Below are 15,000 nucleotides of genomic sequence, written 5' to 3' on the forward strand. Positions count from 1 at the left end.
CACTACAGACCAGAGTGGGGGATGGAGGGTGAGGGAGGTTCTCAGTCAACCATACACATTTGAGAGAGACAGAGAGAGGCAGACAGACAGAGACAGAGACAGAGAGAGAAGGAGAAAAAACCCCACAAAACCCCCCCCAAAAAAAACAAACAAACAAAAAACAAAAAAACCCCACCAGAAACCTCCCCCAAAACACGGAGGAAAACAGAACGAAGAGAAATAAGAATGACAAAATCCGTGAAGGTAACAGAGTAATTGTTTTGTATTTATTTCGCATTACTCTTTTGTCATGGCAGATTTCTCTTTCACTTGCCAGCTCACGATATGAATACATCATGGTGTGCATTTTTATTTTATTTTTCTCGGGACGGTTGGCCTTCGCCGCTTTGTTTGTCGGCCAAGTTCAGCTGGACTGTCTTGCTGAACTTGTGTACCCTAGCCTTGGTATTTCTCTCTCTTTTTCTCTCTCTATTGACTTCTTTTTTTTTTCCTCTCCACCACACGTTTATTATTTATTTTGTTTCGCTTTGTTTGCATCTCAGCTTAGTTTTGTTCAAAACTCATGCATGACCGCGTCTTAACTTCTAGTTATGATGACATCCGTCACATATTCAGTATGTACATGTGTCAGGACAGGACTTCAAGATTTTCTTTCTATATCTGTGTTGTATTGTGTGACATGTTCCAAATAAAATGCTGTTTAAACCAACAGAAATCTCCCAATGAGAGCGCGTCGATACAGTGAGAAATTAACCCTTTTTCAGCTGTTCTGTTTCGGCTTGCAAGTGTATATGTTTTCTCCATCAAAGTGGATTTTTTCCTACATAATTTTCCCAGGGACACTCCCTTTGTTGCCGTGGGTTCCTTTACGTGCGCTATGTGCAAGCTGCACCACGCGGGACCTCGGTTTATCGTCTGGCTCGTCTGAATGACTAGCGTCCAGACCACCACTGAACACTGTGTGTGCGTGCGTGCGTGCGTGCGTGCGTGTGTGTGTGTGTGTGTGTGTGTGAATACGTGTGTGTGTGTGTGTGTGTGTGTGTGTGTGTGTGCGTGTCAGTAAGTAAGTAAGAAAACACAACAACAACAAACAAACAGGGAAGCAAAGAGGGAAAAAAGAAAAGAAATTAAAAGTGGAGAGATTAAAAAAAAAAAAGAGAGAGAGAGAGAGAGGAAAAGTAACAGATAAAACAGATAAAAAAAAAAAAGCGGCTTAAAAATAAAATCAAATTTCGCCCTCCCAAACCTCATAACGCCCCAACTGTTCATCAACAGAGTTCAATATTTCCCTGTTTACGGGCTAACTAACGCACTCAAACGGAAACCCGAGTCTCATATATTCTCGCCCTCGGGGGTGTGGGGTGGGGGTGTGTGTGGGGGGGTGGGTGTTGCGACAGAGCACGAGAGAGGAAGTGACAAGTTTTTTCTCCCTTCCTTCTCTCCACGAGAGTGTTCCGTTTCAATCCACAATTTCTCTCGGCCACCAGAAGGCAGGATGCAAAATGTATGGTCGGCAGCAAGTCCTGTGGAATTCGTGCGCGCGCGCGCGCGAAAATGGCCGTCGGGGTCCAGCCTATGGGTGTTAATGGAGCACTGGGATCAATACGCCGCGAAATAGTTTCCTGTCAAAAGCTCCTATTTCCGGCTGAGCGCGGAGGGTTAAATTATAGAGGGGGACGTGAAGAGGCCCGCGTGCTGTCGCGCAGGTTCCTTTTTTGGGGGGTGTGGGGAGGGGGGGAGGGGGGGAAGGAGGGGGGCGAGGGGCCGCGGGTGGGTGGGTTAGGGGGGTAGCATGGTGGGGGGGGGGGGGGGGGGGGGGGGGGGAGGGGGGAAGGGGATAGGGGAAGGGGGAATCAAGATTGAACACTTCTTTCTTCCTCTTTTTTTCTTCTTTCACACTCTCTCTCTCTGTCGCTCTCTCTCGTTCTGTCTACCCCCCTCACTTCTCTCTCTGTGTCCCTCTCCTCTCTCCTCTTCCACACCCCGCCCCTCCACCCCTCCCCACTCTCTGCCAGAGGCAAGGCAAGGCTGTGGGAACATGAGGAGTAGGAGGAGGAAGAGGAGGAGGAGGAGGAGGAGGTGGAGACAGGGGCGGGGTGGGGGTGCTGGTGGGGGTGGGAAGTGAAGGGGAGGAAGGTGGTGAAGGATGTCTGTCTGACGTTGTGTGTTCATTCCTCCTTCTGTTGTGGTGTGGGTTTTTTTTTTTTTTTTTTTTTTTTTTTTTTTTTTAAGCTGGCGTGGTCCTTTTGATTTACTAGTAGTCTCACTTCGATCCTGCTTTCTGGTGGTGGTTCTGTCACTTCTGTCTCTTTCTATCTCTGTCTCTGTCTCCCCCCCCTATCTCTCTGTATCTCCCTCCCTGCCCCCCTCTCTCTATCATTTTCGCTTCTTTAGCTTTATTCCCTCTTTAGGGCAAGGGCTGGATGTAAAAGAAAAAAAAAAGCATGTCACTTGCTTATCTATTACCCTCGATAATAAAGATTCTGTCTTGTCCTTCTCTCTCTCTCTCTCTCTCTCTCTCTCTCTCTCTCTCTCTCTCTCTCTCTCTCTCTCTCTGTGTCCACTTCCCTTCGTTCATGTGGTGAAGTTTCTTTCATTTCTGACCACCCCACCTCTCTTTCTCTCTCTAACTTTGTCGTCGCATCTCTTTTTCACCCCCTACTTTCTCTCTTTGCCTTCACACACACACACACACACACACACACACACACACACAGACACACACACACACACACACATATATATATATATATATATATATATATATATATATCTTGCTTTCTCTTCTGTTTGTATGTCTGTCTGTCTGTCTGTCTGCCAGTATATATTTATTTAAGAACCGTTGCGTTAAACCCCAGCCAACGAACCAACCCCCAAGCCGTTGTAACCATCACAGGAAATAATCGATAACAATGTCAACACTGCGCATATAATTATCCTCGCGCAAGGCGTCAAAGCAAACACGGGGGGCTGTTTGACCATCTTCTAACGCCTTCTTGCTGATGCCATCTTCGCTCCCGGAGATCCTAACCCATCCTCACACCTCTCCCCACCCCTACCCCCACCCCCCCACCACGCTATTTCCCCCTCCCTTCCCCTCCTCCACCACCACCACCACAACCATCGTCACCATCTGCCACAAATTCCTCAACGAACAATTATTGCTGTCAGCATCACATTAGCTACAACAACCCGCGGCGGCGACAGCTGTTTGGAGAGAAAGGAGCTCCCCATCTTCACGCAGAGAAAGCTTCCATGGTGACAAGGATGCTTGCTATGCAACGCACGTTGTCTCGAGGCGTGGGGTACGGGTGGGTAAGCGCTTGGAGCCACCCTCACGTTGCTAAAGGCACCACAAATACTACCACCACCACCACGACACGCCCAACCTTCCCCGCCCACCCATCCCGCAGTCAACAAGTCACAACCGACCGTCACGCCAAAGATGAATAACCAACAACCCCCCCCCCCCCCCCAAAAAAAAAAAAAAAAAAAATCCCACCAAAAACAAACTAAAAAAAACAAACAGCAAACAGACAAAAAACAAACAAACACAAAATGATATAAGAAAAATAAGCAAACAACAACATCAACGACAAAAGAACCAAATCTTCTGAAAGGCTGGCATTGGCGGAGGGTGGTGGGGGAGGGGAGAGACCCACCGTTACCGCCACCATCATCACCACCGTCCGTCACATCACCAGCAATTAACCACTCCTACCCGTGCACACGCACGTAGGCACGCACACACGCACGTACGCGCGCGCGCGCACACACACACACAAACACGCACACACACACACACACACACACACACACACACACACACACAACTTCTCATAATCTAGCATCGTGACACAGACAGAAAGACCTTCTTTCCACAAAGATTTGTTTTAAAAGACCCACAACTTCCAACCACCAAGACGCTAAACTAAAGAACGAACGAACGACCCACCAAGACCATTCTACCCATCCCCCCTATCCCCCCTCCCGCTTTCCCACGCCACAACCCACCCGAATGCCATCCCAACCCCCCCCCGGCCCACCCCACCCCCACCCCTACACAGCCGAACATCATGGCGAAGATAGGGAAGATGTCTTCTGGATTGGTGATCGGAGTCACGTTGCCGAAACTACCACCATAACTAATACAACCACCACTCTCCCCGCATCCCTCCCCCCTCCTCTACCCGACTACCACCACCTCCTCCTCTACACTCGTCCTCCGTTCTACCAACACGCTATCCGTCACAACGACCTCCTCCTCCTTCACACTCGTCCTCCGTTCTACCAACACTCTATCCGTCACAACGACCTCCTCCTCCTCCTTCACACTCGTCCTCCCTTCTACCAACACCCTATTCGTCACAACGACCTCCTCCTCCTCCTTCACACTCGTCCTCCCTTCTACCAACACCCTATCCGTTACAACGACCTCCTCCTCCTCCTTCACACTCGTCCTCCCTTCTACCAACACCCTATTCGTCACAACGACCTCCTCCTCCTCCTCTACACTCGTCCTCCCTTCTACCAACACCCTATCACAACAACCTCCTCCTCCTTCACACTCGTTCTCCCTTCTACTAACACTCTATCCGTCACAACGACCTCCTCCTCCTTCACACTCGTTCTCCCTTCTACTAACACTCTATCCGTCACAACGACCTCCTCCTCCTCCACACTCGTCCTCCCTTCTACCAACACCCTATCCGTCACAACAACCTCCTCCTCCTCCACACTCGTCCTCCCTTCTACCAACACGCTATCCGTCACGACAACTCACAGCCGACTATCACAGCGAAGATGGAGAAGAACCATCACCATCACCACCATCACCACTCTCTTCTCCTCCCTTTCTCACCCTCTACTCAACCCCACCCCACCTCCTTCTTTCGCCTCCTTCCTCTCTCCATCCCACCCCCTATTCGTCACAACTAGTTACACACTGCCGAACATCCTGGCAAAGATGGAGAAGATATTCTCCACACAGGTGGTGGGAGCCACTTTGCCGAAACTCAAACCAACCATCAGCATCACCATTGGTGTTAGGAGCCACTTTGACAAAACTGCTGTCACCTCCACCAATATCACCATTGGTGTTGGGAGCCGTTTTGCTGAAACCACCATCACCACCAACATCACCACTGGTGTTGGGAGCAAGTTTGCCGAAACCACCATCACAAACATCATCACCATTGGTGTTGGGAGCCACTTTGCCCAAACTCAAACCACCACCGTCATCACCATTGGTGGTACGAACAACTTTGCCGAAACCCCAATCACCAACGTCATGACCACCACAATCACTACCACCATTACCACCACTACTCTCTCCTGCTCAAATTTCTCCCTCCCTTTCCCCCCTCCCTCCCATCCACCCCTTGATTAACTGTCACAACCAATCACGCACATCCCAGCAGCCTGGTAAGGACGGAGAAGAGGTTTAGATTTGGTGTTGGGAGCCACGTTGCCGAAGCCATAACCACCACCGTCACCACTCTCGCCTCGTTCCTCCTTCCTTCACTCCCACTCCACCTCCACCAGCTTCTTCCTCCCTCCCTCCCTCCCTCCCTCCCCTTGACACTCACAGCCAAGTATCATGGCCAAGGTGGAGAAGAACTTGCCCTTGCATATACCCGAACCACTGCCATCACCACCACCACCATCACCATCACCACCACCATCACCACCATCACCATCACCACCACCATCACTATCACTACCACCACCACCATCACCACCTCAATCACCATCACCATCACCACCACCATCACCATCACCACCACCACCACCACCACTGCCATCACCATCACCATCACCACCACCATCACCACCACCATCACCAACAGCAGCAGCACCACCACCATCACCACCACCACCACCATCACCACCACCATCACCACCACCACCACCACCATCACCACCACCACCACCACCACCATCACCACCACCATCACCACCACCACCACCATCACCACCACCATCACCATCACCACCACCATCACCATCACCACCACCACCACCACCATCACCACCACCACCATCACCACCACCACCATCACCACCACCATCACCATCACCACCACCACCATCACCACCATCACCACCACCACCACCACCACCATCACCACCACCATCACCATCACCATCACCACCATCACCATCACCACCACCACCACCACCATCACCACCACCACCATCACCATCACCACCACCACCACCACCATCACCACCATCACCACCACCACCACCATCACCACCACCATCACCATCACCACCACCACCACCATCACCATCACCACCACCACCATCACCACCATCACCACCACCACCACCACCACCATCACCATCACCACCACCATCACCACCATCACCACCACCACCACCATCACCATCACCACCACCACCACCACCATCACCACCACCACCACCATCACCACCACCATCACCATCACCATCACCACCACCACCATCACCACCACCAACATCACCACCACCACCACCACCACCACCACCATCACCATCACCACCACCATCACCATCACCATCACCACTACCACCATCACTACCATCACCATCACCACCACCACCACCACCACCACCATCACCACCACTATCACCACCACCACCATCACCACCACCACCATCACCATCACCACCACCACCATCACTACCATCACCATCACCACCACCACCATCACTACCATCACCATCATCACCACCACCACCATCACCATCACCACCACCACCATCACCATCACCACCACCACCATCACTACCATCACCATCACCACCACCACCATCACTACCATCACCATCATCACCACCACCATCACCATCACCACCACCACCACCACCATCACCACCACCACCATCACTACCATCACCATCACCACCACCACCACCATCACCACCACCATCACCATCACCACCACCATCACCATCACCACCACGACCATCACCACCACCACCATCACCACCACCATCACCACCACCACCATCACTACCATCACCATCACCACCACCATCACCACCACCATCACCACCATCACCATCACCACCACCACCATCACTACCATCACCATCACTACCATCACCATCACCACCACCACCACCATCACCACCACTACCATCACCATCACCACCACCACCATCATCACCACCACCATCACCACCACCACCACCACCACCACCACCATCACCACTATAACCACCACCACCACCACCACCACCACCCTTCTCCCTCCACTCATCCCTCCCCCCTCCTCCCTCCTGCCCCTTACCTGCCATAATCACTTACAGTCCAGCCTTAAGGCGAAAATGGACAATCTCTCTCTCTCTCTCTCTCTCTCTCTCTCTCTCTCTCTCTCTCCAGGTTTGGTGTTTGGAGCCACGTTGCCGAAACCACCATCACCACCACCACTCTCCCCTCATCCCTCCCACCTCTCTACTTCACCCCACCACATCCTCCTCCGAACCCCTCAACCGTCAACTAATAACAATAACATTACTACTACTATTATTACTATTACTACACCCGACAATGATAATAATAATGCTGACAACAATGATGATAACAATAATGATAATAACAATAATAATGTATTATCAATGGTTTCTCTATGGCAATGGGAAATCATTTACAGAGTCTTCCGTGAAGGACTATGACTCTCAAAGTAGGAGGCAAAATTGCCCTGCTGCAGCCTTGGGGGCAAGTTGGCCTTTGGGAACCACCCCGACGCTGACTGTCCTAAAACTCTCTTGGTCGAGAGAGTGAGGGATGTAACTTGGGCAAGACACTCTCCACTATAATCAAATTCTAGCCCAGATAGTCGGGACAGCAGTTACCTCCTCTGCTGTTCTGATGGTCATAGTCAAACACGACTGACTATCATACATAATAATAGTAACAATAATAAGGACACTACTAGTACCACCACCACTACTACTACTGCTATTACTACTAGTAACTAGTACTTCTACTAAATAACAACACCAATGACAGGAATACCACTGCCACCACCACCACCACATCTACTAACAATAATAATGATAATGCTAACAACAACAACGATGATGATGATGATGATTGTGATAATGATAATAATGATAACAACCTTTAGCTTTATTCCCTCTTTAGGGCGAGGGCTGGACGTAAGAAAGCATGTTACTTGCTTATCTGTTACTCTCGATTATAAAGATTTTGTCTTGTATTGCCTTGTCTTGTTTACAACAACAACAACAACAGCAGCAACAACAACAACAACAACTACTACTACTCAACTCACATCCCAGCATCATGGCGAAGATGGAGAAGATTTTCTCCAGGTTGGTGTTGGGGGCCACGTTGCCGAATCCGATGCTGGTGAGGGAGGTGAAGGTGAAGTAGAGAGCCGTGATGTACTTGGTCTTGATGGACGGGCCGCTCGTCGTGTCGTTGACGATGTACGGGTTCTCCATCAGGTTTGCTAAGCCGTCCAGCCAGCTGTGACACAACGAACAAGACCATGCCGACGTCAGGACAGGGCAGGGCAGGACAGGACAGGACAGGACAGGGAAGTGCAGGGCAGGGCAGGACAGGACAGGACAGGACAGGTCAGGATGAGGTACAAGTTCTCCATCAGGATGACAAGCCCGTCAAGCCAGCTGTGGCATCGACAAGACCAAAGTTAGGGCAGGGCAGGGCAAGGCAGGGCAGGGCAGGGCAGAGCAGGACAGGATAAGACAGGTCAGGACAATTTACGAATTCTCCATCAGGTTGGCAAGCCCGTCCAGCTGGCTGTGGTAGCGAACAAGAGCAAACCAGAGTCAGGACAGGACAGGACAGGGCAGGGCAGGACAGAGCAGGGCAGTGCAGGGCAGTGCAGGGCAGGACAGAAGAGGGGAGGGCAGGGCAGGACAAGACAAGACATTACCGGACAGGGCAGGACAGAGCAGAGCAGGGCAGGACAGGACAGTGCAGGGCAGGGCAGGACAGTGCAGGGCAGGACAGGACAGGACAGGACAGCGCAGGCGCAGGGCAGGGCAGGAGAGGACAAGACAAGACAAGACAAGACAGAGCAGGACAGGATAAGACAGGTCAGGACAATTTACGAATTCTCCATCAAGTTGGCAAGCGCGTCCAGCTGGCTGTGGTAGCGAACAAGAGCAAACCAAAGTCAGGACAGGACAGGACAGGGCAGGACAGGGTAGGACAGAGCAGGGCAGGGCAGGGTAGGGCAGGGCAGGGCAGGACGGAGCAGGGCAGGGCAGGGCAGGGCAGAGCAGGGCAGGGCAGGACAGAAGAGGGGAGGGGAGGGCAGGGCAGGACAAGACAAGACATTACCGGACAGGGCAGGACAGAGCAGAGCAGGGCAGGACAGTCCAGGGCAGGGCAGGACAGTGCAGGGCAGGACAGGACAGGACAGGACAGGACAGGACAGGACAGGGCAGGGCAGGGCAGGGCAGGACAGGGCAGGGCAGGACAGGACAGGACAGGACAGGACAGGGCAGGAAAAGGCAGGACAGGACAAGACAAGACAGGGCAGGGCAGGGCAGGGCAGGGCAGGACAAGACAGGACAGGGCAGGACAAGACAAGACAGGACAGGACAGGGCAGGAAAAAGCAGGACAGAACAATGTACGGATTCTCCATCAGTTTGGCCATGTCGCCGTGCCCGCTGTGGCAACGACAAACCCAAAGTCAAGACAACACGAGACAGTACAAGTCAGGGCAGGATAATACAGGTCAGGACAATAAAAGACAAGACAGGAAAAGACAAGATAAATCAAAAAGTATTTATCAAACAAACCCACAGCCAGCTTGGTACGACAACTGCCAACGACAAGACCTCACTTAAAATAGTTTGCTGTATTTCGGTTGTTGGCCCATGTAAACACCTCACACAAAGCACATAAGAACGGTCAGTACTGCGTATCAAGCATGTAAGACATACAGACTTGAGCACAGAATGATATACAAGACATGACACGACAGGACAGGACAGGGCAGGGCAGGGCAGGACAGGGCAGGGCAGGGCAGTGCAGGGCAGGGCAGGACAGGGCAGGAAGTGTCTTAAAAAAACAACCACCAAAAAACACTCCACCTCATAGGGATACATAAAAAGATGCAACAAGACGTCTTCCCTCATCTCTTCTCTCTCTTCCCCCCTCCCTCTCTTTCTCTCCATTTTTCTCTGCCCCTCCCCTCCTCCCCCCTTTCCAGGCCCTATCTTTCTCTTCTCTCTCCCCATCTCTCTATTCTCTCTCCCGCTCCTCTCTCTCTAATCCCCTCTCTCTGTCTCTGTCTCTCTTCCTCGCCTCTCTACCCCTTTCTCTCCCCACTCTCTCTCCCCTCTCTCCTCTCCCTTTCTCCACTCTCTCTATCTGTTTTACATTTATTTGCTTATTTATCATCATTGTTGTCTTATTTATTCATTCATTTATTATTATTATTATTATTACTTTATTCATTTATTTATTTATTTATTTATTTATTTATTATTATTATTATTATTATTATTATTATTATTATTACCTTTTTCATATTATAATTATTATTTATTTATTTATCTATTTATGTATTTATTTACTTATTTATGTACGCTTATCTATTATTTATTCACCTTTTTTTTCTCTCAAGGCCTGACTAAGCGCGTTGGGCTACGCCGCTGGTCAGGCATCTGCTTGGCAGATGTGGTGTAGCGCCGGTATATGGATTTGTCAGAACGCAGTGACGCCTCCTTGAGCTACTGAAACTGAAACTGAAACTCTATCTGTTCCTCTCTTCCTCTCCCCCCTTCCCCCGCCCCCCTGACCTTATCGGTGCCTCCAGCAGAGGGCGCTCCATGTTGGCAATGGCATAGAAGACGCAGGCCAGCCAATGAGCGATGAGGGTGAAGGTCACCATCAACAGAAGCAACATGGCCGACCCGTATTCGGCGAACTGTTCGATGCGACGAATGACACGCAAGAGACGCAACAGGCGAGCGGTCTTCAGAATGCCGGTGATTTTCATCGTCTGCAAAGCCAACAGGTAGATGCCAGGTGAATGAATTGAAGAAGGAATGAATGCATAAGCATAAGATGAGTAAGAAATGAGTAAGAAATGGAAGACGAATGAATAACAGCTGCACAGAAATACGCATGTACATGGTGATTTAACTAAGTGTCTAACAAACTAAAAACAAAGTAACTGATACGTATGTACATGATGATTTAACTAAGTGTCTAACAAACTAAAAACAAAGTAACTGATACGTATGTACATGATGATTTAACTAAGTGTCTAAGAAACAAAGTAACAGATACGTATGTATATGATGATTTAACTAAGTGTCTAAAAAACAAATAACAAAGTAACTGATACGTATGTACATGATGATTTAACTAAGTGTCTAAGAAACAAAGTAACAAAGTAACTGATACGTATGTACATGATGATTTAACTAAGTGTCTAAGAAACAAAGTAACAAAGTAACAGATACGTATGTACATGATGATTTAACTGTGTGTCTAACAAACTAAGTAACAAAGTAACTGATACATAGGTACGTGATGATTTAACTAAGTGTCTGAGAAGCTAAGTAACAAAGTAACTAATCGACGAGCTGACTGACTAACTACCCACACCCTGACACAAACACACAGTACAATGCTGGGATGATGACTCACAAGACGGATTCACTCTGTCTTCCACTTCACCGGATTTACCTGGACTAAGACACTCACAGTCCATTTCCGGCTTCAAAACCAACCACAAGACTCGTCTGTTTAAAAACAGTTCTTAATTGACCTGATCCCTGCGACAGTGTGGGGAGGGGAGAGCAGGAGACAGAGACAGACAGGGGAGAGAGAGAGAGAGAGAGAGAGAGAGAGAGAGAGAGAGAGAGAGGGGGGGGGGGGTCATGAGCAGTTCATGTGATTTGTAACTTTTTCTTTCGTGTAAAGCGCCCTGAGCTCATAGAGCGAGAGGGTGCAAAACAAAAATTATTATTATTATTGTTATTGTTATTATTATTATTATTGCTGTTGTGGTTGCTACTACTACTACTACTACTACTACAATTACAAATAACTCTAATCAACCCCAGCCTTGAATTTATTACGCCGGTTAATTCTAAACGCACTGCGGAGGAACCACCATTGGAAAGAAGGAAAATAATTATTCCGTGGACAGCCAATGAAATAGCAGAGAATCTCTTGTTGAAAACAGCTCGTGTTTTCGTGTTTGTTGTGGAGCACTCGAGGCAGAAAAACAGAGAAGAGATTGCGAAGGATTTTAATTGGGGACTGGGGTGTGGGATATGAAGAATGCGTTGATTGAAACAAGAACGATTGGGAGAGAGAGAGAGAGAGAGAGAGAGAGAGAGAGAGAGAGAGAGAGAGAGAGACAGAGAGAGAGAGAGACAGACAGAGAGACAGAGACAGAGAGAGACAGAGAGACCGGCCTACCGACCGACATAGAGACAGACAGAGACAGATCAGAGACACACACAGAGAGAGAGAGAGAGAGAGAGAGAGAGAGACAGAGAGAGAGAGAGAGAAAGAGAGAGACAGAGACAGAGAGAGAGAGAGAGAGAGAGAGAGAGAGAGAGAGAGAGAGACAGAGACAGAGAGAGACAGAGACAGAGAGAGAGAGAAAGAGAGAGACAGAGAGAGAGAGACCTACCGACCGACAGAGATACAGAGACAGATAAGAGAGAGACAGAGACAGAGAGACAGATCACAGAAAGAGAGAGAGAAAGAGAAAGAGAGAGAGAGAGAGGGAGGGAGGGGGAGGGAGGGAGGGAGCGAGGGAGAGAGAGAGAGAGAGACCGAGAGAGAGAGAATTAGTATGTGCCCTGAACTCGTTTCAGAGCCTTGATTTGAAGTGACGCAAATCAACCTTACAAATCAATCTTACATGATTAGCACTTGATTTCATATTAATCTGAAAGGTTTGGCCCAGCTCTTTTTATTACTCATTTATTATTATCTTTTTTTTCCTTTTTTTTTGCTGCTTCATCATCTGCACCGTTTCAGTGGCATTACTCCCACGTCGCTCATTCCAACCCCCCCCCCCCCCCCTTCACCCCCTCCCCCACCTACAGCCATACCCAGGCCCGACAGCCTCCGTCTCAGCGCCGGTAGTAGTCTGCAGGGTACGATCGATGTTAGGTCGCCAGGAGGCCACACACCAGGGGAGACTCTGCACTGCTGCTGAGTCATTTCGGTGGTGTTCGGTAGTGCCTGTTCTGATTCATCATACGCAGCGCATCCCATACTTAAGCCCCAGCTATTGAAGACAACACCCCCAATCGCAGAATCGGACTGAGTGAGCGCCCCCCCCCCCTCCCGCCCCCCACACCTACCCCACCCACCCCCCAACCGAACCCCATAGTGGAGACCGTCAACGTCCCATCCATCGACAGTCCCCCCCCCCCACACCCCCCCACACACACATGAATCTGCCGACGCTGAACACCTTGACAGGACTCGCCCCAAGCTGGAAGTGGAGGAGGATCAAAACTGAGGTTACCATGAGAGCATGGCATGGCACTTTCTCCCTGATAACCTCCGTCATTCTGATTCCCTCGCATCTTTTAAATCTCGTCTCAAAACTCACCTTTTCCCTCAGCAGTAAGTTCAATTGTAGCAGGTCCACTTCCTATGCGTTAGCTGTGCTTGACTATGTGTGTATACATATGTATGTGTACATAACTACATGCATGTATATGAATGTGTATTGTGTGTGCGTGAGTTTATGTAAGTTTGTGCCTGCCTATGTGTGCGTATGTGTTAGATACACATGTATTGTTAAAATGTATGTATGCAGTGTGTGTGTGTGTGTGTGTGTGTGTGTGTGTGTGTGTGTGTGTGTGTGTGTGTGTGTGTGTGTGTAGTCACATTTTGGTGTGTGTATGTAACATAGATATAATGTTTTATGTTAACAAAGCGTTTTTGTAAAGCACCTAGAGCAGACTTCTGGATAGTGTGCTATATAAGTATCCATTATTATTATTATTATTATTTTATTTGTTGTTGCTGCATTCATGATGAATGACACGTCTGTCCTCTACGCTTTCTCTTCATAATACAACCCGGCGTCAATCAGGCCCGAAAGATACCAGACGCTTGGAGTGTTCGACATGATATTTGAGAAACACTCCCAAAGACTTATCCATGTGGAGTGATGGCCTAGAGGTAACGCGTCCACCTAGGAAGCGAGAGAATCTGAGCGCGCTGGTTCGAATCACGGCTCCACTAGACCTTGACTGGTGGTCTGGAGGTCCCGTGAGCAGCATGCACTTAGCGCACTTAAAAGAACCCACGGCAACAAAAGGGTTGTTCCTGGCAAAATTATGTAGAAAAATCTACTTCGATAGGAAAAACAAATAAAACTGCATGCAGGAAAAAAAAGAAGAAGAAAAAAAAGGGTGGCGCTGTAGTGTAGCGACGCGCTCTCCTTGGGGAGAGCAGCCCGAATTTCACATAGAGAAATCTCTAGATCGTCGGAACTTTATTCCGAAGCGACTGTGACCCAACACAATTTGTTCAAAGTCTCGTCTCGAAAGACTCGATCTTGTGAACTGAACTAATCAACATGCTGTCTTGGCAGTTGGAGGGGGGAGAGGGGCGCGTGGGGGCGGGGGGCGGGGGGGGAGACGGAGGAGGGTCCGGGGGGGGGGGGGGGCGGATAAAGACGACGAACCAGCCCTCAAGGCTGAAACCAGGGGACTGAGGAGGGGGGGAGGGGGGGGGGGGGGCAGACTCAAGGCCCCAGGAAAACCCGAGCAACTTGACCTTGTTTAAGGGCTTTTGCCGCTGGGTCGTTAAGCCACATTGTCCCCTCAGACACCCCGTGCGTGGAGGAGGAAGGAGGGATTTTGTTTAATGTCCCAGTCACACACACACACACACACACACACTGGTGAATGTAGACAGCACCCCTTGCGTGTCGTGTGCTTCCAGTCATGGCCCGCCCGCCAGCTGTTTACTGTACGTATGTATCATGTATTATTTCGCACCATCTCCACTGGCT

At 49.6% G+C, this 15,000-nt stretch overlaps 1 protein-coding gene across 1 annotated transcript in view; it reads right to left on the reverse strand.

The window, feature by feature from the left end:
- Nucleotides 1-15,000, reverse strand: part of LOC143277763 (voltage-gated inwardly rectifying potassium channel KCNH2-like) — a 103,206-nt gene that overhangs the window by 47,944 nt on the left and 40,262 nt on the right. Inside the window, exons 5-6 of the mRNA XM_076582664.1 lie at nt 10,796-10,998; nt 8,289-8,485 (exon numbers count right to left, since the gene is read on the reverse strand). Coding sequence (XP_076438779.1) covers nt 8,289-8,485; nt 10,796-10,998 — 400 coding nt within the window. The remainder of the gene's footprint in view (nt 1-8,288; nt 8,486-10,795; nt 10,999-15,000) is intronic.

Source organism: Babylonia areolata, chromosome 35, assembly GCF_041734735.1.
Source record: "Babylonia areolata isolate BAREFJ2019XMU chromosome 35, ASM4173473v1, whole genome shotgun sequence".
NCBI lineage: Eukaryota > Metazoa > Mollusca > Gastropoda > Neogastropoda > Buccinidae > Babylonia > Babylonia areolata.